We start from the raw sequence: 24,147 nt of genomic DNA on the forward strand, positions 1-24,147 counted from the left end.
TGTTTGAGGCCAGAGCTAATTTGTTGCTTGTTTTCCGTGAAAAGTAAAAACTGGAGCAAGATGGTATCAAAATAAAGAGAATGCCCAATGTGGTGAAGTTTAGATTATGTAATGTAGCATCTGTTACAAAGATAATCTCATGAATATTGAGAATTGAATTAAGAAAGTGAAGAAAATGAATGTATTCAATTGCAGCACATGACAATGTTGTTTTTATTTTGTAACTTAGTGTTAAAAATTCTATGTTGTCTGTTTTTCAAAGCTCTTAAAAAATGCTGCAGTGTAATGGTTAAATCTGTGTGTCATTTAATTCTGGGTGTATTCTTTTAGATAGTTTTAGATTTTTTTGTGATATAAATTTTTACAGAAAATGTACAGTGAAAAATGTGGCTGGTCTTTTACATTATTTAAACTCTTCCAAACGAGGGTGAACATTTCAGAAGAGCTCTAAAAAGACTCTTGGATAGGCAAAGGTAAGGATATTTTATAAGAACTAAGAAATAAAAAATAAGTTTAAAAAAAGTTTAATATATAATAATAATAATAATAATAATAATAATAATAATAATAATAATAATAATAATAATAATGAAAAAATAAAACTAGGTTTTACAAAAAACCTTTATCTTTGAAGCCTGTGTATTGTATTTCTGAAAAATAGCATACACTTACTAAGAAACTAGAAGCTCTTGGCAATGCGCAGGCGCAAAGTCAAGACATGAAAGACAAATGTGACCACTCAAAATTTAAATAATATAGCACATTTATATAATATTTATATAATATTATAAAACCGAAAAGTTTTGCACCTCAAATGAGTATATTGGCTTTAAATCGCAGAGCGCGTCAGTATATTTACTTTCCGTGATGCTGAGGAGAGTTCTCTACCCACAATGCACAGCGAAACAGCCACGTCACCAGCAGCGCTGTGTTTCCTCCTGTGCACAGCTTCATGTCTACATGATGCTACACTCGTTTGACAGGTAAAACACACACAAACAACCCCAGCTCTTTAAATAACGGCATGCTGAGTTGTTATTTTTTGTAAGACTTTTTCCCTGAATTTTGCGGAAAGCAGTTAAGCGAAGTAGCTTCCTGCTTAGCCTGCTAATGTTAGCTTCAATAGAATTCAGGTTAAACGCTGTTTAGCTTAGCTGCTAATGGTTGCTAACAGTGTAGTTATGTGTGTTAAAGCAGGTTGTGGATATTTTTTGAGGCAAGACAAACAGCTTACAGTACAAGTACTCTGCCGAGAACAGAAAATCTACCGTTATTGCTTAAAATTAGTCTCACCGGAAGTAATTCAGCGTGGGTCCTGCTTGGTGTTTTAATTTACCGTTAGTATCAGTTAGCTTTAGCTAACGCTTCTGCTTTGCAAATTTGAATGTCTTATTGCACATTATCAACCGATATTAAATATATGGAGTGTTATGTTTTTTTTTTTATTTGAGGCTTGTGTTTATTTCTGGTACGTCAGGACAGACAAACCAACAAGGAACTCCTCCTTTATCCAGTCTGTAAGAGCTGTCCATGGTGCTAACGCAACCTATTCTTTGGCTTTGAGCTATTGAAGGTTCTTGTGTCCAATCCTTTATTACTCTTAACTCTTATTTTATGAAACAAACTGTGAGCCCCACTCTGTAAGTAGTGGGATTATCATATAAAAACCTCATTTTTAAAAAATTCATCTTTGCCTTACCTTTTTGTTTGTAAGGGATAATGTATAGTTGACTGGTGTTCATGTCAAATATAACCCCAAATAGATGTGACCCTGGTGGTTCCTGTAGGGACACCTTTTCTTACAACTACTTGCTCACCTTACATTAGCCAGGTTATTATCTGGCTACCAACTTCAAATTCCAGCAAGCTGGCATTAAGTATTATTCTAAAGACTATTTAATCATGTGGTTAGATAATAATAGGACTTCACTTTCAACAGTCAGTGGTGCCTCTGGGACAACTTTAATCGTATCAGTCTATTTGCAGGTTAAATCAACTTTAAACCTAACCATTCCTGTAAAGCTGCCAAAGCTCATACAGTGTTGCAGTTTGTGGTTGCTACGTGTCATTTACTTTCCATTTTGTCCACGCCTCTTTAGCTCAGCTCCTTGTGTGTTTAACATCCTCAGTTTATTCACCACATCTTGGGTGCGTCTCAATGCGTTAACTTTGTGCTTCCTCTGTCCTATCTCCTCCACGACACCAGAAGTACTTTCCCAGTCGCCATTTTGTCCAAAAGCGATAATTATGCTCAGAGGAGAGAGGAGAGAGGATGGAGGAGACTGATCGGAGGAGCGATGATTGAGTAGACACGAGAGCCGGCTTTGTGGAAGTCTCTTCACTGACTGACACGCCCCCATATTGAATATCACTCTCTGATTGGACGCTGCAGCAGCTCAGACTTTACATGAAACTTCACAAACACAACAGAGTTTAATGAGAGAAAAGAGGAGCTGAGAACAGGCACAGAGGATCGTTCAGAAACTGATCATAAATCTGGTAATAAAGTGTTCGCTGTGAGTTTAAAGCACAACACACTGAACACAACCATCATCAAATCAATATAACAGAGGATTAATACAGAAAACTGACTGATCAATAATATCTTCCTGAAACACAATAAGGTGGGTTATATTAATAAGTTTCAGAGTTCACGATTAGATGGGCTCTAGATAAAGGCTAGGTAATTCATAAATTATCTCACGTATTTTACCGGAAAAGTGATCCATGAGCTTCTAAACAGCACACAGAATAAATAGAGCACAGGGTTTCTTCATTATAACGTGTTTAACTGGTTAAAGGAACAGACAACTCTGTTTGATCAGAGTTATTACAGCGCACATGCCCAGACGCCCAAACAGCTGTTAGAGCTGACTGACAGATGATCCAGAGGTGATCAGCTGATGCCGTCATCACTGAAACATGTCGCTTCATGTGACGCTACGGAGGAGAGGACGTCCCATTGCTCTAAAAACGAATCTCCTCCATCCTTTATCCTCTCTTTATTTCCTCGCGTCTCTCCATCATCTCTGGTGGGAGGGACTAAGACGCAAGTGAATGACGCAAGTGGAGGCAGGAAGGATGAAACTTTGGAGCTTTGAGACGCACCCCTTGTCTTCTTTTCTCTGCAGCTGATTGGTCAGCCATTAACCAGCAGTCAACAGTTTTTTTCTCTCTTAATAATTTGATTGTGATTTTAAAACATCCATAATGTTGTCTTCCTGTCAGAAGCTTAGCTGCACTCTTAACAAGCTTTCCCCCCTTTGTTTCATCCACCCACAGGGCTTCAGTGAGATCGTACAGTTAAAGCTGTAAGATGTCGATGGTGTTTTTTGCCTCGGTGATCCGGGTTGGCGACGGCCTTCCACTCTCTGCATCGACTGACTACGAGCAGGACAAAGAGCTGCAGGAAACCAAGAAGCACCTTAAAGGTCTCTCAAAGAAACTCGGCCAGTTCCCTGACCGCTGCACACTAAGGAGTGGACCATATAATGTCAAGTAGGTCACACAGGATACCTTTAGAAGTCTTTAGAGATGCTCTCTTCTTGACCCCTGTTACACAGCTTTGATGGGAAATGTTTCTTAACATCAGTGATGTAACAGCAAAGCCGTCATTTAAGGTGTCAAACAGATCTTTAAAGCTCTATTGGTGCTCAGGGAAATGTTTTGTCACTCTCTCACAAGCACACTGTTTTTGTTAAGAGCTAATTAGTCTTAAGAAGGCGAACATGAGCTCAAAAAGACACCTTCAGAATCAGCCTTTAATGAGCCAGCTGTACCATCTCCTTTCCTCGTGATAAGAGCCTCTTTATCAATAAGAGCTTGGGGCGTCTTGAAACAAGAGGGTCAGCTGACAGTGAAGGTCAGAGTGAAGCAGACTTTGTTTGAAGTCACAGGTTAATCCACTCTCTGATATTCTGAAACCTTGAAGGCCCAGAAGTCTCTGTCACCACAGGAGGACAGGAGTCCTTGTATTTCCTTATGTGTGGATGATTTATTGCTAACCGCTAAATGTGACTTTGTTTTGAACATAGTGTCACTTTTCTTATCATACCCGGCCTGGTTATCCTTGTTCTACAAGATTTTTCAAGATACTGAATCTGAAAGGATTAGACACTCTGCAGAAACCTTAAAACACAGATTACTTTTTATTATATTCCAACATATTCATGCAGAACTTGTATTTATGCATAATCACTGATAACAGCCACCCTAAGGCTTTTTGAAGCTTTATTTGGTGTTTTTATTCAACCAATGAGTTTATGATATGCAGCATTTTTTGCCTTGGGGTCCTTACAGCCATAAATTGTTCGACTGTTTTGTCTAATGACATCATATTACAAAAGAAACTGACTAAATCAGTGAGAAAATTTCTGTTTGGCTTAACCAAAAATGCAAGTGTTGCTGGAGTTTTGACATTTTAAGGTGACATTGTGCCAGAATTCGAAACACTGGGTCTAGATGTCGTCAAAATATCACAGTAGCTTCTGTGAGTGAAGGGCCGCACTGGAAATGTGGCGATTCTGGCAAAATATTTGGCATACTGATATTTAGCTTTTTTGAAACCTTGTTAATCATTTCATCTTGTGATATTTTGATTTTTCTCCAGTGGAATTGGCGAACATTTGAGCCAAATCAAGTGGAGTGTTGCAAAAAACATGGTCATTTATTATTTATTTATTGAAGTATTAAAGCTTGCCCGGTGTCATCCCCTTCTACACTTTTTTAACTAGCTAGATTAGAAATGATAAGCTCTGACAGCGACCATTGAATGCACCAGTGCTTCACTTTGAGAGCTTCGAATCAATTTTGACCATATTTTCTAAATTATAATATAAAACATTCTCTTGTATTTGAATATTTTTGTTCAGTGTTGTCTAGAAGTCAAGGATTCAGACTCATCCACGATGCTTTTAAAGCAGATCCGACATTAACCGTCATTTAACCTTGGAAGATTAGTGTCTCTCTGATCTATGTGCATTATTTACTTCCCTGATTTTTGAGTGCAAGCTGCCACAAATTGACGCTGGTGTCATAATCACCCTCATTCCTCAGAGATTTCAGTCCTCTGATTGTTTGTGTTTTGTCGGGCTGTGTGTAATCATCACATCCGTCTCCACTATTTGTTGACATTTTGTTCTGCATCAATTTAGACGTTGTTTTGATAACCAACTCTTCCCTGAAATGTGCTCGGAGCTATTCAGATAATGCAGAAGTCTTTGTGTCTGGGGAATTTAATTTGTGCTCTGTGTATCCATTAACACAGCAGGCCGGAAAGATAAAGAGTCTGCTGAGGTGCATATGAATGTGATTTTGTGTTTAATTAGCTGTGAAAGTGTGAATTTTAGGCACAAATGTGCTGAAATAGTGTTTGTTCTGCGTTGGAAGCAGCAACAAGCTGGAACAGAAATAAAGCCATTGTGTTATTTCTCCTGAATCTGTGCGCTGTTTGGCTTGGTGTCCCAATTACAGTTTTTTTTTCTGTCAGAAGCAAAGAGTGCTGTGGAAGAAAAGCTCTAATGTTATTGCCTGTGTGCGTCTGTGTGTGTGTGTGTGCTTCAGTTTTACGAGTGCCCTGGGTGTTGGATACATGATGGTGTGCTCCTCAAACTACCCCAACGTGCTGGCCTTCTGCTTCCTGGACGAGCTGCAGAAGGAGTTTATCGTCACCTATGACACCAAACGGATCAGCAGTGCAGTGCGGCCGTACTCTTTTATTGAATTTGGTGAGCTTCGTTTAGTTTTACAGCATTTCTCTGGCTGTAAGTGACTTTCAGCACATGGTGAAATTTATGATGTCTTCCCTCAGAGACTGAAAGTAAAAGCATCTTTTCTTAAAAGTGATCGAGGGAAAGGATCTGAGATGTGGCCCTTTTTCAATAAAATCTTCTTCATATTGAAGCAATTTATGGTTCTGCTAATTTCTGTTTATGCTGACAATTTGTTGCTCTTTTCTGAATTTACAAAAAGCAAACAGAGCAAGGTTTCTCTGAGGTCTTTCATGTTTTTTACTCAATAGAAAGAAGAGTAAGGAAAGCTGTTTGCAATTAAAAATAAAGAAAAACATTTCATCACAAAATAATCAAAAATCCAGAGCGTCCATTACCAAACAGATCATTTAAAACATCCAAATATTAGAATTTTAATGATATTTGAACTGGGAACAACCTGGAAAGCTCAAACCAAAGATGTTTGACCACAATCAAAGGAAATGCTGAGTCATCTCATTACAGATTCAAGAACTCTGATTTAATCCCTGGATTAAACTCCTTCTCTTACTCCTAACCTTCTCTTTACCTCTGTCGTTTGGCGTCCTGTCCTTTGCCGTTCACCACCTCCCTGTGCTCCCTATCATCCATCAGACACATTCATCCAGAAAACCAAGCAGCGCTACAACAGCCCGCGCTCCCTGTCCACCAAGATCAACCTGGCTGACATGCAGACAGAGATCAAGCTGCGACCGCCCTACCAGCTCTCCCACGAGGACCTGCGGGCCATCAACGGGTTCTCAGTGCACGCGCCCTCCAAATACAAAGGCATAGGTAGGACACACACACATAAACACACACGAGCTGCATTCAAGTACTACAAAGGTTTTCTATTATATCTGAGTATCTACTTAATTCTTATTCTGTGGATCAATACAATGGTACCTCATCCTGACAGACTCTTATTACTTGGCATTTTAACACTACAAAAAAAATGAAATCTTATCAAGTGTTTTTGTCCTAATTTCAGTAGAAAATATCTTTTTAGACTTACAATATGCACTGTAAGCTGGCATCTCTCAATCTGCACTTAATTGTCAAAATGCTGCTGCCCGATTTTTGACTAACACTAAGAGACGAGAGCACATCACCCCTGTTCTTAACTCTCTCCACTGGCTTCCAGATCATTTTAGGATTGATTTTAAACTTTTAATACTTGTTTTTAAAGCTCTGAATGGCTTGGCCCCCTCTTATTTATCAGAGCTTTTAACTGTCCATATACATGGAAAAGCGCTGAGATCGTCAAACCAACTTTTATTGGAGGTGCCCGCGTCAAGATGCAAGGTGGGGTTACCGAGCTTTTTCAGTTCAATCACCAAGGCTGTGGAACAAGCTCACTGCAGAAACGTGTGTCATCTCTGACCTGGGCCATTTTAAATCAAAACTGGAAGCATATTAATTTAGGATGGCTTTTAATACCCAGTAGAGTGGTGACTATTTTATTTTATTTTATATTTTATTTTATATTATTTTATTTTATTTTATATTATTTTATTTATTTATTTATTTTATTTTATTTTATTTTGTGAATTTTATTTTATGAATTTTATTATATTTTATTTTATTTTATAATTATTTTATTTAATCATATGATTTTATTTTTTTATTTCAATTTTTATTTCAATTTTAATTTTATTTTATTGCATTTTATTACTTTTTATTGCTTTTATTTTTGTTATAGTTATTGTTTCTACTCATTGATATAGTTTTATATATTATCCATGGTAAAGCACTTTGGTTCACCCGTGGGTGGTTGTAAAGGGCTGCAGAAATAAAGCACATTTACATTTACTTAATATGAGCCACATTCACCTGACCTGACCTGACATGGAACAAGAGAAAAGTTTCTTGTATTAAGACATTATTCTAGTTTTAAGCATTTTTTTTCTTGTTCCATTGGCAGATTTTTTTGCTTGTTACAAGCAATTCAGACCTCATTTTTATCTTTAAATAACTACAAATTAGACATTTCTCTGGACTAATAATTTGAATGTGGCTCATATTGAGTATGATAAAACAATTTGTACTAAAAATAAGAGAAAAACCCTTGATAAGGTTTCATTTCTTTTGCAGTGTAGTTTCAGAAATTGAATCCTTAACTTAGCGGGTAAGGGATGCTTACGACAGCAAAAAAATAAAATCTTATCAAGTGTTTTTGTCTTATTTTCAGTAGAAATGTCTTTTTAGACTTAATATGAGCCACATTCACCTGACCAGTCCAGAAAACTTCTTTCCAGTTATTTAAACAGAAAAATGAGGTCTGAATTGCTGTAACAAGTAAAAAAAAAGGAAATTATGGTTCAAGCAAATTTCCATATTCCCTTGGCAGACCTTTTTTATTTGTTTTTGGAATTGAATTTGGCTTCTATTGAGTATAATAAGACAATTTTGTTTAAAATAAGACACTCAAAACATTCAATAAGTTTTCAGTTTTTTTCTGCGGTGAACGCACAGAAGCTCATTGCTTAAATCTCTTTTTTGGCTGTTATATGCCTGCTTAAAACTCAGCATCAAACCTGTCATCCCTGTTATAAACCAGCCTTTACTCTTGACACGTCAGAGATTTTTGGGGGTAGAAAAACACTGATAATGGATTGTGATAAGCAGAGGGTAGAGAAAATCTGAGTAGTTGTTTGTTTAAAACTTATTGGGGATAATTAAGAACATTTTTACTCCTTTGGCCTTGAAAAGTGAAACACTATCTGCACACCCTCAAGGTAGAACAAACTGTTTCAACAACAGTCTGCAGAAATTTTGCAGCAGGATCATTTGAATCATAGAAACATAAATTCTCCAGTAACACACGGGGTCAGAAAACTGCTGTAGATCTGCTCAGATGCGGGATCTGCTCGGTCAAACAGCCTCACTGCTGCGCTGCTCTTCACTCCCCCTAACCCTCAGCTGCCCTAGAAACATCCCCGGTTTTTGCACCGTCACACCTCAGCTTCCCCGCTGTGAGCCATGTCACCTCAGGTCGCTGGGAGCCGTTACGCTCCTCCTGACAGCCTCCTCAGAGCAGCTCCTCCACGCCTTGTTCACTCTCTGTCTGCCGCTTGCCCTTGCCAGTCTTTGTTTCTGGAAGCATAAATCATTTTGTTCTGGAGGATAAAGTATGCTCATCTGATAATAGTGACGCATCACTCCTATTATTATGCAAGATACTTTTGGAGGACGGAAAATTCTCAAAGGTGTCGCCTGGTTTATCAATTCTTTTTCAGATTCATGCTTTTGTCCTGGATGTAATTACATTTCACAAACATAAAGTTGTTATTTCCTGTCAGGAGCAGAGTGTTTTTCATAATGCCTCAGTAGCTCATACGCTCAAACACTTTTTGCTGAATCAATGATGAGGTCTTCCCCTCTCTGCTAGCTCCCACACAGCTGCTGGAGCCGGTGACTCTTCCAGGTATCGTGTCCTGTGTGCTGAGTGTCCTTTGTGGAGGCCTGAACCTGCTGCGAGGAGTTCACGCGATAGAGAGCATCCTACAGGTGAGGATCTTCTTGCACCAAACACATCTTTTGACACTTTTCTTCCCCTGTAACATCATGTCTCTGCATTTTGACTCTTCATCAATAGAGAAAGACTCAGCTTCTGTTTCCAGCTGTTTTTACCCACAGCTCTATTTTTAACCCACAGCTGAGGCTCTTTAAGTGAACACTTGATTGTAATTATGTAGCATATCAAAACCAGCACAGTGCAGAGTGTCATTAGCATCAACCAGGTGCACTTAAAAGCTTTTGTGAGCAGAGCAGTGTCCTCGGTGAGTTAGGCCCACGTTAAACTGGAAAAGTTGCCTTTCAATCAGTGTATTTACAGACAGGATGTGATGAGTGTGTCTCTGCCCGGGGTGGGACAGACAGAGGAGTGAGGGGAGACTGTGCTCTGTCTTAAAGTCTTTTATTCATGTATCTAAAACTAAGGCCTTAAATGTCTTAAATTTGCTAAAAAGTTATACACTGGTATTAACTCAGGGGTCTTCAATTTTTGTCGGGACGGACTAGTTAATGTTATCGACATCTACATGTTTTTTTTTCTATGAAGGCTGCAGTCGGAGCTTTTATCTGCTAAATAAGTCTGCTCTGTGTTTGAGGCTTTTATTGTGGTAATGAGCATCAGCGTGGGCTGCCTGTCACGTCTGGACTTTTACTTTGGGCTGTGGTGTGAAGAAGTACCAGAGTTATAAAACACAGTACTGCAAATGTTAAAAAAGCCTCTTGTACTTAATAAAAATATACCTCTTAGTGAATTTATCGAAAACCTTCAGTTTGTTTGATAGTTTATTTCCTAGATTCAAACTAGGGCTGAACAATTAATCCAATTTAAACCAACATCTCAAAGTAATACAAAGTAATTTTCAAATCGCAAAGGCTGCAATAAAAAAAAAAAAAATTAAAGTGCATTTTAAAAGTGCAATCCACATGTTTACATATTTCATTGCTTGAGCCAAAAATTTGTTTTTATTTATATTTCCGCGCTTTAGTTTGTGTTTCGCTACGGATGAGAGATCAGTTATTGCTTATACCAGGCCTGTCGTTCTGCAGCGCTTTGTTCCTTCCTCTGATTTTATTGAAGGTAATTAATGATAATTTTATCACAAGTCTACAAGGCTTGAAGTTAAATCAATCAGTCAATATTCTGCTCTGATTACAGTAGTCAAATAAATATATGTTATTCTTATCAATTCATGCATCAATTTATCTCATTTCATCCTAACACGTTGGCCTGGCAGGGAAAGACTTGTTTATATGTTGATGGTATCCTCTGTCGTGTTGGTCTTACTATGGAAAGTTTATTGCTTGTGTTTAGTGAATCATGTAGAAGATAAACATCCCCCCTAAAAATTGCAGGCTAAATTGCAATCTCAATATTAATCACAATTAGATTATTTTCCAAAATTGTTCAGCCCTAATTCAGATTTGTTATGTAAAGTAAGATGAATACAGTATTTGCTGAAATATCTTTAATATATTCCCTGAGAAATCGCACGGTTTCCATCTAAAGCTTAGTAAAAAGGATCAGCTTCAACTGTAGTGATCACAATAAAGTGAGGGACACATGAATGTGTCTTAAATATATAAAGTTAATTTTTTGGAAAAGACACATTTTTGCAAAGTAGCTATTTTTCCAAGTTTGATGTGTTTTTACTAACTACAGTAACTTCTTGAAAGGTCTGTCTGTGTTGTTACTGCTTCAGGCTGCTTAAAGTCAAGACCAGAGGAGGTTTCTTATTCCTCTGTCCTAATTAGTATAAAACCAGCTCCTCATTAATCATAATCTAATCTCAAACTGCTCCAAAAGATTCATTTTAACGTTTGAATAGCATGATTTTTCCTCTGGGGGACATTCAAAGAAACCTCCCAAACTTTGTTAACTTTTTTATACTCTTCACTAATTCTGAGTTTTATATAGAACAGCTGCTGCTTCTGTTACTCTGTATATAGCAATAAAACTCACTAAGCTGTAGGCCAGATTTGTTAAACTGGAGGCAAGCTCATATCTGTAAGCTCAGATCTGAAGCTTCAAAAAAGAAAAAAGTGTCAGTTTTATTCCTGAAATAGAAGAAAACTTCTTTTCTTTCTTTCTTTAATAATAATAGGACGTAATAATAAAACCTTCAGTCTTTTTTTTTTTTGGCTATGGGTAAATGCAGAGTTATTGAGTATGTGTGTACAGCGTTTTTGGCCTTAAATGTCTTTTGAGGTGGCATTCAAAAGTCTTAAAAAGTCTTAAATTTGACTTTCTGAAACCTGCAGATACCCTGGACTCTGATTTGTTCATTTTACATTTAGAAAAACACATTTTGGCTCTAATAATCTCACTTAAGATCCTGGATTATGAACAGGCAAAGATATAAAAGTAAGATTATTTTAAGATCCTTTATAAAACCCTCACAGTGATTTTAATCAAAGCAGCTCTTCACATGGTTTATTTATTTCTTTATACGTTTTCTAACAAGTGGCTCCACCTTTCCTTCGTGGGGAGAAAACAGTTACACAGTGAAACCCCTCTCTGCATTTTACATTAGCATATTAGTCACACTAATTTATTAAGGCAATTAACTTTAAATGACTAAAAAGTCACAAAGGGAGATCTTTTACTCTGGATTTTATGGTTATATCAAATTTTCTGGCCCACAAAAGTCAAACCTAACTGTCGGGAACAGTGTAGCTGTAATTTCACTGAGTTAATTCAGGAAATCCTGTGTGTGTTGTTAAAATAATGTCAGATTAAGCAGGAAATGTGTGTTACACTGCTAAAATTTGATCCCAGAAAACAGGAACATGAGGAGAATGTTGCTTTATCTTGTGATCTGTATCAAGCTTTGTGCAGAATCGAGTCAGTCTGACATCCTTTGTTCACACTTCTCCCTGTAAATGTCACGTTGTGTTCATGTAAGTCGAAGAGACTTTATGATTTAAAGAGTTACAGGACTATCTGAATGTTCTCAACGCTTTCCTGACGCTTTGTCTAAACATGGATAACTGGTGCTTAAAACCAAGACTTTCCCTATCTCCGCAGAACGACGATGAAGACTTTAATTACGTGATTGCCTTCTTCCTGGGCACAGCGGCCTGTCTGTATCAGGTAAGTGATAGTCTGCAGTAAGAGCAGCCCGTCACCGGCTGACTGGCTGACTAACAGCCCTGCACTTTACAGCTCAGCAGCCTGTCAGCCAAACTAACATTAGCAAAAGCTCAGTGCCTTTCACCCCACTGCCTCCTCTGAAACATTTTCATCAGCTCCTTTTGTGCCGCTCCTCATACCTAATGGAGCTACACAAATTGGCCGACTCACGGGGGAGAACAAAGTTATCAGATTTCTTACTTACTGAGCAGACTTATTGTCCCATGAAGGACGTCCAAAATGAAAACATGTCACTGATCAATGTCGGTCACACAAACCGCCCAGAATTCAAATCCCTCCCTGCTGCTCTCCTTTCAGTGCTACCTGTTCGCCTACTTCTCCGTCTGGAGGAACAGCAAATCCTTCCTGGCGTTCGCGCTCATCTGTCTGTCCAACATGTATCTGTACGAACTGAGGAACATGTGGCAGATCCTCTTCCACGTGGCCGTGGGGGCCTTCATGACTCTGCAGATCAAACTGAGACAACCGCTGGGGAAAGCTCCGGACTACAACGTCTGACAGAAACTTTAAGCACAAAGGACACGCGGACTCATCATCAGATGCTGTGGAAACGCCGCAGAGACAGATCGGGACGTCTGGGGAGGCAGACGAAATGAAAAACAAACGTCTCAGCTCAGAAAAAGAGAAACCAAAAAGCTCCCAGCACCAGCGGACAGTGACGGAGCTCAGCGTGGACTCGAAGGGAAACTCTTCCCCAGCCCTCGACGGATTTGAACCACAACAGATTAATTTCAGGAGCTGATATCTCCTCACCATTTTCACACAAGTTTTACTTTTACTGTCTTTAATTTCAGGTGTTGCTAAGGTCAGAGTCCTGCATAAATCAACATTTTCACCCTTCATCATTAAATAAATGATATCAGAATTTGCTTGTTATTACACAAGCAACACAACTGTTTCTCCCTGATTATGCTCTCTGAAGAAGATGCAAATGAATTCCAGTACAATCGTTGCAAAGCAAAACTAGTTCTTTAATATTTCACAACGAGGAGTGTGAAACTTTATTATTTCTTCCCTGAAATTAAGTTCATATTCTGAACTATATTAAGGCTGGGTTTGGTGATCTCCTAACAGCTGAAACCTATCATCTACAACGGCTTGTACGCCTACGTTTTGATTTGTGGTGCTTCGATGAGATCTGATATCACAGCTGGAAACTATAGCTAAAGACACTTTTCTGGTTCTTTCTATACATAATTAAACGCTACACTGCAAAAAACTGAAATCTTATCAAGTGTTTTTGTCTTGTTTTCAGTAGAAAATGTCTTTTTAGACTCACTATGAGCCACATTCACCTGACCAGTCCAGAAAAATGTCTTATTTTGAGTTATTTAAAGTAAAAATGAGGTCTGAATTGCTTTTAACAAGTAAAAAAAAAGCCAACAAAACAAAAATTAGTTACTTGTTTTAAGACATTTTTTTAGTTTTAGCAATTTTTTTTGTTCGATTGATTTTTTTTTAACTTGTTACTAACAATTCAGACCTCATTTTGAATGCTGCTCATATCAAGTATAATAAGACATTTTTTTACTTAAAATAAGACAAAAACACTTGATATGATCCCAATTTTTTGCAACGTAATGCTGAGCAATTAGTCCCTCAAGCCTTTCTTACAAAAGAAGAAAACATGACTGAAGTTTTTGAAAGCTAGTCGAGATAATTTTCAGCCAAAAAAAACAACGAATTCATAAAAGAAAGCAGAAAATAAAACAAAAGTCTGAAAAACTCGACTGAAAATTTCTTCAATTAGCTCTTCTATTTTTTCTTTTTCATGCACTTTTTGCACCGAGCTGATGCAGGACTCTGCTTTAGGTTGAAACTATGCAACGCTTCTTTTGTGTTTCTGCACGACTGTTGTTTCAGCTCCTTACATGTTCTGTATTCAGGAGCTATGGATCAAACTTGATTCTGCAGTTTCTTGTCGTTTTCTTTGACTCTTAATTTGACTGTTTATTTATTGACTGATTGCTCAGTGACACGAGGTCAGTGGAGATTATGCAAATTTTATTAGTTCAATTTGTCATTTTGTGATTGCTTCACTCTTTTTTTTTTGAATCGGAGGGCGTGTGGCTGTCACAGAGCAGCTCCAGCAGACACAAACAGCCTGTTAGCATTCATACCCGACTTCCTCGCCCACACAGCCTCAAGCATATGCCAGTGTCAAGTGACTATGTTAATAAACAGGTCTGTGTTGGCAGCGCTAGAGATGTGGAGCTGTGCTGTCGAGGCCAGAGGCAGCTTGTGTCATCTGTGCTGCCTCTGGCGTGTGTGTTTTTTTTCCTCCCACTGAGCCCCCGTGATTGTGTCTGCCACTTAGGATGACATAAACTCACTGTCCCCCCCCTCCTCTCTTTGTAACAAACATTTGCACACTGCTCACATCCAACATAATTACAGACAAGAGATGCCACGCTCATCATTATCAGGCAGAGTGGGATTTGTTCTGGGAATTATGGGAAGATTTCCTAATTTCCTGCACAAATGATATCAAATAAACTGACTCATGCTTTTATTGTTCAGACACTCAAAAGTTGTGCCAAGATTGTCTTTTCTTTAATATTCTCTTACTGGAAGAAGTTTGAACTGGAAATAAAAGAGAGTACAACCACGCAAATCCACTTAATGTCCATCTGGCTTCCACACTCCAGATCTGTCTGTCAGGGGATCACTGTAAGACTTCAGCCTCATGTGATTCATGGCTGTTCGCTCGAACACAGGAACCACACCTACATGACCTCACCGCTCTCTGCTCGAAATATGGCTCCGGCTTGATTAGATCTCAGTTAAGCTTCACTGGCTCAGATGGTTTGTGTTCACTTTCTCCTTTTTCCAAGAGCAGTAAATGTGTCCTGTGGGTGTGTTGAGTAAAATAGAAATCCAACTTGTTTTTATGCGAATTGGACAGAGGACGAATGGGATCATTTCTGGGTCCTAAAATCTTTGGATTGAGCTGCTGAAAACTTATAGTATGCATACCTTTGCTTTATTCTACACTCATACATTGTTTTGAATCACCCTGGAGAGAAGAAATAGCTGAACAATCAGTTATTTTTACAGTTCTACAGTTACATTTGGCTAACGTTTCTGTCCGAAGCTACGTACAACACTAGCAAGAATTTAACAGAAGGAACAGTAGAGACTATCAGTCTACGTCATCATAAAGCTCCGCACGTGCCTCTTTACCGCAGAAGCAGCGTTTGGCGCCATTCATTCGGACGTTAGCGTTTTTTAAATACTAAATTCAACCTGTTATCAGCATCAAAATGTACAGTTGTTCAATTGTCAGTTTTAGAAACGATACTATACAACAAAGGGTAACGTCCATCAAGTTTTGTCCGTCACAGAGCAACCGGTGTTTTGGAGTTGATAGCGACCATGCTAACTGGTGACTCTCAGCCGACAGCAGCACTGTGGATAACGGCCGAGAGTCACCAGTTAGCATGGTCACACTTTACACCGAAACACCAGCGACGTCTGCGAGTAAATCATAAACTCCGGACGTAGTTTTCTGGTTCTTTTATCATGAACCAGGTCTCAGACTCAGCAGTCTGTGTGCTTTTTTTTTTGGTTTAGGGGGGTTTCTGATTTATTGACAGACATTTACGTCCTGGTCTATCACAGTGTGGTAAGTGTCCAAGGATAATGCAGTTATCCCTTAAGAAAGAAAAATATATTGCAGCATATTGGAAAATATCATGTCGTATATTAGGTAATATATTCCCTTGTATGAGATTTAGTATATTTCATTTGTATAATTTTTCAATATATTGCAATATATTTTATGAATATATAATATATTGTATATGTGCCCTCAATATATTATTCCATGTATAAGAAATATATAATATATTGGAAAAATAATATATTACAATACATTTAAAAAAATACATTGGTACATATATTTTTCTTTCGTAAGGGATGAGCATCAAGTGACAGTCAAAACCGATACAAACGTCTGTCCACCTGATATCTGTCCACTTGCTGATCTCTTCTGTCCAGTCACTGCAATGTCACAAACCTGGGAGCCCTTTACCATCCGTAAAAGTGCTGATATTCAGTTTAAAAATCCGTTTTTTGGTGGTTAGCTTCTCCATGTCGGTTGTCAAACCATTATACTCCGCAGTGCTTCTGCACCCAAGTTGAGCACGCATCCGGCGTTATTGATAAACAAATAATCCGCGTAACTAGAAAAGCACTCAGAGAGCGCAGACCTCCACCAAACATATTGTGATTGTCACCAACAGTTTAGTCTTACTTTAATGTTATACTCCTTTTCAGCAGACTATCTGCTACAATTTGGTGTTAGTTGCAGGTTTGTACAGTAGTTTGTTTCCTGACAGTGTTGAAAATTATGATGACCTAATTCATATTTCATATTCCAGATCTTAGTATCCAGAATATTGCCAGGATCTGGATCGTACTTTTACATCTGTCAGAAATTATCCTGACCTTGTCTTGTATTGTTTTGCAAAGCAATCCAACCATTTATGGTGGCGTTATATACACATATGGTGAAAACGGCCCTATTTCACAATGATAAAGAATCCTTTAAAAAAATCCTGGATCCAGACGGTGATCCGGATCACCTCCAAAATGTAGTCACTTCTTCCTTATCCCATTTTGAACATTTCCTGAAAATTTCATCTAGAGTCGTTTGTTACTTTTCAAGTTATGTTGTTCACAGACAAACAAACTGTCCCAATAACATAACAACAGAGAAGAGTCTGGCTAGAGATTTGGAGCCATGCTGGGCCTGGAGCACCAGGCATCTTTTACAAGCAGGTTGTAGTGGGTGAGAAGGAGTGTACACCTGGATGAGGGACCTCAGGTAGGCAGGAGCTGTTCTTGTCAATGTTTTGTGAGCCAGAAGAAGAGCTTTAAATTTGATCTGAGGATGCATTTAGCTGGTGAGGGATGGAAAATGTGCATTTTTTTTAGAAATGTTGGGTTTGATTTCTACACATTAGGGCTCGTTGACTCATGACTTCATCTGCTCCTCTGCAGCAAACATAGCTGCCCTTGTATTCAGTCTCATTGTCTCTAAGCCGAGCTGGGGAACATTGAACATTAAAATAATCCGAGACATTAGCATCACAATGATCTTCATCATTCACCAAAAAAATTGAAGCAATCTTCACTGCCGGGGCTAAATGAGGCATTAGATGAGATCTGATGTATTTTGCCTGAATTGGGGATTCATTTGACGAAGATATCTCAACCAAATCCTTTAATTTTTTTTATAATACCTGGCTTTAGAGGTAAATCATCAGAGGTTTTAGCTGCTTTTTAGGTATAAAATCACTTTCATTCTGTAGTTTCCAGCCAAAACGGAGCAGATGGTGCACTTTTCCCTCACAAGTGACGGCACAAGAGGTATTATGAAGACGATGATTATTATAATAGATGTTATTTGCAGGTGTGTCATTACGAGGAACAGCAATTTTTCTCCAGATGTAGATTAATGGAGCTGTGTTTTTTTTATCTGAGCGGGAACAACCTGGATGTTGATGACAAACGAGGGCTGCAGATGTAAATTGCAGACTTCCTGAAGAGCAATTTGAACACAACATGCTTCGAGGAGTGAATGGGGGTGATGATAATGCTTTCTGTGTTAAAGCCCACACACACACACATGCGCGGCCACCTCCAGGTCAGTTTGTGAAAAGATCAAAATCATTATGCGTGACGTTCGTAGGACTCTATTTGCTCCGATGTGAGCTTGACCTTCCTCAGAAAAGCCACAGAAATCTCATCTTCTGCCTCTGCGTTTGTGACCTCTACTTCCCTTAACGACCTTTAAATCTAGACGCAGAATAAAAAGGAATTTGATTGAAGCTCCTCCAGCTCTGCTGCTTAAATGCACATCAGGAGTTATTGAATTAACTATTAACTGCAGCTCTGATTCCTAGTTATTAGCTGTAACAGTGGGTGATTTGACTCCAGTATAAATAAAGATATTAAAACTGTAATGGATGGAGCAACACTCAGCTGCTAATCAGCAGATTAGCACTTCTCCTTCCACCTCCTCCATCATAGACAAACTGTGATCATGATATAAAGAAGACAAAGGACCTGGTGTGTAAACCTGATGATGTGCTGCTGCTGCCATCTGTTGGTGACACACAGAGGCAAAGAAGGACCAAACATGTTAGTACCACGCAGAGGAGAGACAAGAATCCAGATGAACTCATGCCGTACCTGTGAAACCTCTCAGGAGTTTATTTACTGTAAAAAAAAAAAGAGCATAGTGTTTGGCATGACAACAAAAACAACCCACGGTTCGTCTCTGAAGCTGTTTGTCACAGAGTCTTCCTCACCGTCATCACACTCAGGAAAGCATCAGGAATGAGAAAGTGTGTGAGCGTCTCCTTTTCTTAAAACCTCATAGAGATCTGTTCTGTGCCTCCTCTCAGACTCCACCATGGCACATCCCTGCACGATATTCAGTAGAAAAAAAGAAGAGGGGGCTCACTCTGAGCGTACAATGGCACTGCATTCAAATCGTCAGCAGGGAGGACACAGAAATGTAGTAGTGGTGTGTGAAGGTAATGGTTGCAGCTTTACAGTACATGAACAAAAACGAGAAACAGCCAGAGAACCAGTGCATGCTGGTTTTTAACCACAGGCTCAGAGGAAACATTCGGACAGTGTCGAGTTTAAAACCAGGAAAAAAGCAATTCTAAAACTTAAGATTGATAACTAAAGAATGCAATAGTAAAATCAAGTATGTCTCAGAATGGACGACATGAGCATTTAGAGGGAATTGAAGGAAGTTTGGCTGATATATCGCCTGATACTGTTGGGGCCTGCAACCTGTGTCTCTTTGACTCCTTCGCAGTGGCTCCTTGCTTTAAAAAAGTTTTATTGAAATAAAGAATTTGTATTTTTCTCACAGTGGGTATTGATGATTAAAGCCACTGACACTCAATAAAATCCTGCGTTAACATTTTGTTTAACTAAATCTTCATCCCATCTATCAACTTTCCATGCACCTGTGGCTAACCTTAAGTTTTACAGCCCTGGGGAAAAAAAAAAAAAAAAACTAATACTACAAAAAGACTAATCTGGAAGAAAATAGAGATTTTTATTCTGTGTGGATGCATTAATTTAACGAACAAGGTGCCAGGTTAATATATGCTTGATATGTGGCAAGAAATTGCCAAACAAGAAGAAATAATGAGTTGAGCTAAATTATAAATATGTGTTGTCTGATTCAAGTATTCTTGCTTTTTTTTTTTTTTTTTTTGCATCACTAAATTTCTTATTTTTTGCACAGTTTTAAAAATTGTTTGAATTTCCAAGATTTTTTATTTTTTTGCAAATTGTTTAGATTCAAGATTTTTAAATATTATTGTAGATTTTAAATCTTATTATTATAATTTTTTTTCAATTTTCAAAAGTTTTAGCATTTTTTTCTTTTTAATTGTTGCAAATTTTGAAGTTTAAACATTTCGTTGAATTTTTTACTAATTTTTGAAACCTCTAATTTTTTTTTGCACTTCCTTGAAATTTTAGCAAAATTTATACATTTATCTTTTTTAATTTTTGCAAGTTCTTGAATTTTTTTTTTTTTTTTTAAATAATAGCAAATTTCTAACAAATAAAAAAAATACAATGTTATAACTGTATACAGAATTTTGTACACTTCTTTGTCTTTTTTGTGAAGATAAAGTAGATTTTGTGGCTCTGAATGACTCTAATCCAGGTGAGCTGAGAGAAAATGGCGCCGATGAAAGTAAAGGTTGCAGACCCCTGGTCCGGACTTTTGGAAGGGGATACACTTGGCCTTACAGGACATTTCCAGAAACATGTCTTTAGAAAGTAAGACCTTGTTTTTTGGTCCCGTGCCTGTAGATCTCCCAAAAAAGATAAATATTTACTGAATAAATTCTGATGGTAGCTGGTAAAGGCTGTAACAAAGAAATCACTGTAACAGGAGCCCTTCTTTAAAGACAACAGTGGACATTACAGGTGAAGCATAAATTCTTTGCAACCCTTGTAAAAGTTTTTTGTACATTTCAATAAAAAGATTACTTATAAAAAATATCAAGAACATCTTGTCCAGAAATCCCTGATTCATCTGTTCTCCTGCAGCTGCGTTGCTGCAACTTGAGCATATTAAAAAGTGAGTTAACGTATTGCTTTAGTATCATTCAACAATTAAATAAGTTAAAATTTGGCAAATGTGTTCAGCAGTAAAGATCTCTGACTTCAATCATCATTATTTTGTCAGAACAGGTCATTTATGCCATGTGTAAAAACTGATACCGTGCTCAAAATAAATATGTTTGCAGTTAGGGGCTGGTTAGATAACTGACACATTACTTATATCGACCTTTTTAAGGTTTATTTTAAAAAAAAACTAAGTCTTCATAACTGTTAATAACTATCCTCACCAAAAACTCGACACTGTCCAGATGTTGTCTGCGCTCTGTGACCTGGTGAACAGAACCAGCTGTAATGTTTGGTCAGAACATCACACATTAAAAAAAGACAAAATCTGTGAAATCAGCTGACGGACAGTTTGCTTCAGGATGTGGAGAGATGTCGTAATACTGAGGTTCTGATCCGAACAAACAAAAGTAAAAACAGCAGATAAAAGGACAAACTCCAACATCGTACCAGTCCACAGGATAAGCATCATCATCATCATCATCATCATCATCATTGTCATCAGTACAGAGTTCATGTTAAAGGCCTCATCGGACATCGTTAGACATTCATTGGGTCGTACCATCTGATTGAGCAAGCCAAAGACGGGGAGGACGGCTGGATGCACAGGAGTGCAAAGAGAGCTTTACGCCTGTCAGCGAGTCTGATCTGCAGAGAGAGCACTGGGTCTGACACTTCCTCCTCAACGTGAGACTCAAACAGACCCGTGAAGGAGAATCATCTTCCTGCAGTCGAAAAGGATTGAGACAAGCAGGCGTTGGTTCTGCAGAAAGAGACACGACCTCGGCTCAGACCAGGCAGCTCCTCCAGGACTTCTGAAGCCCAGACGTGAGCCTGGTACAGTTTGTACATCTGAATACACATCGGTGTTTATAGATAGCTCTCTAATATATTAATGTACAAAATATAGATTCTTAAAATATCTGGTAGGGTTTGGTGTTCTGGAGTCAAAATACAAAACTTTGAAGAATAGAAAAAGCTCTTCAGTGACATCCTTTGTGTTTGGTGTGTGTGTACGCTGACGATACTGTGGTGTGTGTGTGTGAATATATCCTGAACTGGAGCCTTTTCTCACTGATCCAAACCGCCTCTCTTTATCCTCCTGCTTCACCATCTGTTCATTATTATCACATGATCAGATTTCGATAAAAAGCTGTGTCCACACCCCAGAGGTTTGAACCTGCATCGAGACAACGTGGACAGAGTGTGTTCCACATACAGTACTTCAAATCATACTCATGAAACTCTGTGTTTTATGAGTATAAATATATTCTTCAGCAGGAGGAAAGGCAAAAAGAAGAGAGGAAGTGATGGAGTCCACGTCCAGGTTTTATCCTCAGAGAATCAAGTTTCTACAACAGCATGGTCCATGAGGACCTCCACCTGCACACGGCCCAGTCTGCCCGTACACCGTGATTGGACATCTTTGGTTTGGACGGCAGAATGAGCCGCTCACCGTCTCCTCCACAGGCTGAGCTGAAGGAGGGACGCCGCCTCAGCAGGTGCTTCGTGAAGCCACCAGAGGTCCATGAGCCTGTTCTCCGTGTCAGAGCGCTGTTGGTCTCTGAAGCCGGCCTCAGCGCGGGTTAACTGTTGGGCGGTCCGGATGTGAGGAAATACGTCATCATCTCTCCTTTGCCCTTTACTGTGACCACCCCTCGGTACTCCAGGGTGTAGTTATAGGAGCTGAGGACCTGGTGCAGGTCGGCTGTTACCTGAGGGTAGAGGAAGAGAATGCTGAGTCATTTTTCTTTCTTTTTTTTTTTAATTGTGCAACAATACAAGACAGTGACGCGGCTAAACAAAGGGCTGTGAGGTGATGATGGCTGTGAAAACTGTGGCGATAAACATAATGTAAAAGATTAGCTAAGAAAAAGAAGCAAAAACAACAAGTAAATAAGAAAGATAACAAGAACAGAACTGACAGCATTTTTGTAAAGCTAATGTTTATCATAATATGGAAAATGATATTGATTATTGAGATATAATTTTTTATAATAATATAAATCCCTATTTTCTCTGACTGTAAACACACAGTAATCCCCAAATCTATATATTTATCTAATTATTTATTTGATTATTTGTTTGATTTCTCTTCTTTGTGCCTATTAATTGTGTTTAAATTATGTTTTTAAAAAAAATTTAATTGTTTTTTTTGCTTAACAAATAAAGATGGATTGGATTTAATAGCGATAGCAATATTAGAAATAAAACCAATAACAATAATGATGGCGAATAATTAGTAATTATTAATTGTTGAAAAATATTACTTCTACTACTACAACTACTAATATCAACAACCACCGCCCCCCCAAAAAATTATAACAATAATAATAATTTGAGAAAAAAAAGTACAGTACTAACAGAACTTATAAAAGAACTCTAAAAGTGAATAAATAACTTAATAAACAAATAATAATTATTTTACTATTCATATTAATTATAGCTTTATTGAAGAAGAATGGAGAAGGAGAGAATAAGAGATGCAAATCTCAGGTTTATATTTATAATATTATATTATATTAAAACGAATTAAATAAAATTATATTATGTTATATTACATTATATTATATAATATTATATTAAAATATATTATTTTATATTATATTATATTGTATTATATTACATCATATTTTATTAAATGGAAGTGAAATGGCAACAAAGTGAAAATTATCTGAAAAATAGTTTTTTTAATGTTATTGTCTCTGAAGTAATAGCTTAAAGAAAAATGCTGCAGTATCACTTTACCTGAATCCTTTCAGGGACACCTGTGCTGTCCATTCGACTCGCCACATTCACCGTGTTCCCCCAGATGTCGTATTGAGGCTTCCTGGCCCCGATGACCCCGGCGACCACGGGGCCGATGTTCAGACCTGAGAGAGGAAGTAAACATACGACGTGATCAAGCGCCAACGTGAATGTTTGACTCATGGTGTATCTACGGGTCTCCTTCAGGATGTTTGCAGCTCACCTATCTTCATCTTGAAGTTGTTGAAGGAGTGCTCATTGATGTATTTCATCTGGTCCATCAGCCTCATAGCGTAGTCAGCCAGCGCCCGGATGTGGGAGCGCCCTGCTTTGTCGTACGTGGAGTCGTTGAGCCCCGAGGCCGCCATGTAGGTGGAGCCGATGGTCTTGATCTTCTCCAGCTGACGAAACTGATCCTCACTGATGATCTGATGAAGGTAGCGATTTTATTCAGATCAGTTTGGGTTAAGAGAAGTTTTACATTTATCTCTCTTTTTCTTTTACGCCTCACCTCGTCAAAGTCAGCGATGATCTCGTTGAGCAGCCGCAGACACTCCACCCCCTCGTTGTTCCCCTCCAGCTCCACGTAGAACTCTGAGAAGTTACTGATGGAGGCGAACATGACCGCCACACACTCACAGGACTGGTAGTAGAGCTCGTCGTTGCGCCGCTCTCGCTGCAGGAAGTGGGCGGCGACGTCTTTGGGGAGGATGTTGTGGAGGAGACGGCGGTTGTAGGCCTGCAGCTCCTCCATCTCCTCCTTCTCCTCCGTGGCCTGGTCACAGTTAGAGGAAGCTTTGGTTATTCGTGTCG

The 24,147-nt window shown here is 38.5% G+C and overlaps 2 protein-coding genes across 3 annotated transcripts in view; one reads left to right on the forward strand and one right to left on the reverse strand.

Moving 5' to 3' along the window:
- The first annotated feature begins 892 nt into the window (after positions 1-892).
- sec22a (SEC22 homolog A, vesicle trafficking protein) lies at positions 893-13,573 on the forward strand. Its single transcript, XM_074694118.1, has 7 exons — positions 893-983; positions 3,283-3,498; positions 5,563-5,726; positions 6,363-6,542; positions 9,139-9,257; positions 12,289-12,354; positions 12,712-13,573. Exons 2-7 carry the CDS (start codon positions 3,317-3,319, stop codon positions 12,910-12,912), a joined length of 912 nt encoding a protein of 303 aa, XP_074550219.1. The 5' UTR covers positions 893-983; positions 3,283-3,316; the 3' UTR covers positions 12,913-13,573.
- A 5,544-nt stretch (positions 13,574-19,117) lies between these two features.
- The window catches only part of adcy5 (adenylate cyclase 5), an 80,673-nt gene continuing 75,643 nt past the window's right edge, over positions 19,118-24,147 (reverse strand). For both annotated transcript variants that reach the window (XM_074694383.1, XM_074694382.1), the window contains exons 18-21: positions 23,846-24,109; positions 23,558-23,762; positions 23,335-23,459; positions 19,118-22,301 (exon numbers count right to left, since the gene is read on the reverse strand). In XM_074694383.1, the coding sequence (XP_074550484.1) occupies positions 22,173-22,301; positions 23,335-23,459; positions 23,558-23,762; positions 23,846-24,109 (723 nt within the window). In that variant the 3' untranslated portion in view covers positions 19,118-22,172. The remainder of the gene's footprint in view (positions 22,302-23,334; positions 23,460-23,557; positions 23,763-23,845; positions 24,110-24,147) is intronic.

The sequence above is a fragment of the Halichoeres trimaculatus genome, unplaced genomic scaffold (genome assembly GCF_033239565.1).
Source record: "Halichoeres trimaculatus isolate MK-OKI-2021-1 unplaced genomic scaffold, fHalTri1.1 fHalTri1_scaffold_19, whole genome shotgun sequence".
Classification (NCBI taxonomy): domain Eukaryota; kingdom Metazoa; phylum Chordata; class Actinopteri; order Labriformes; family Labridae; genus Halichoeres; species Halichoeres trimaculatus.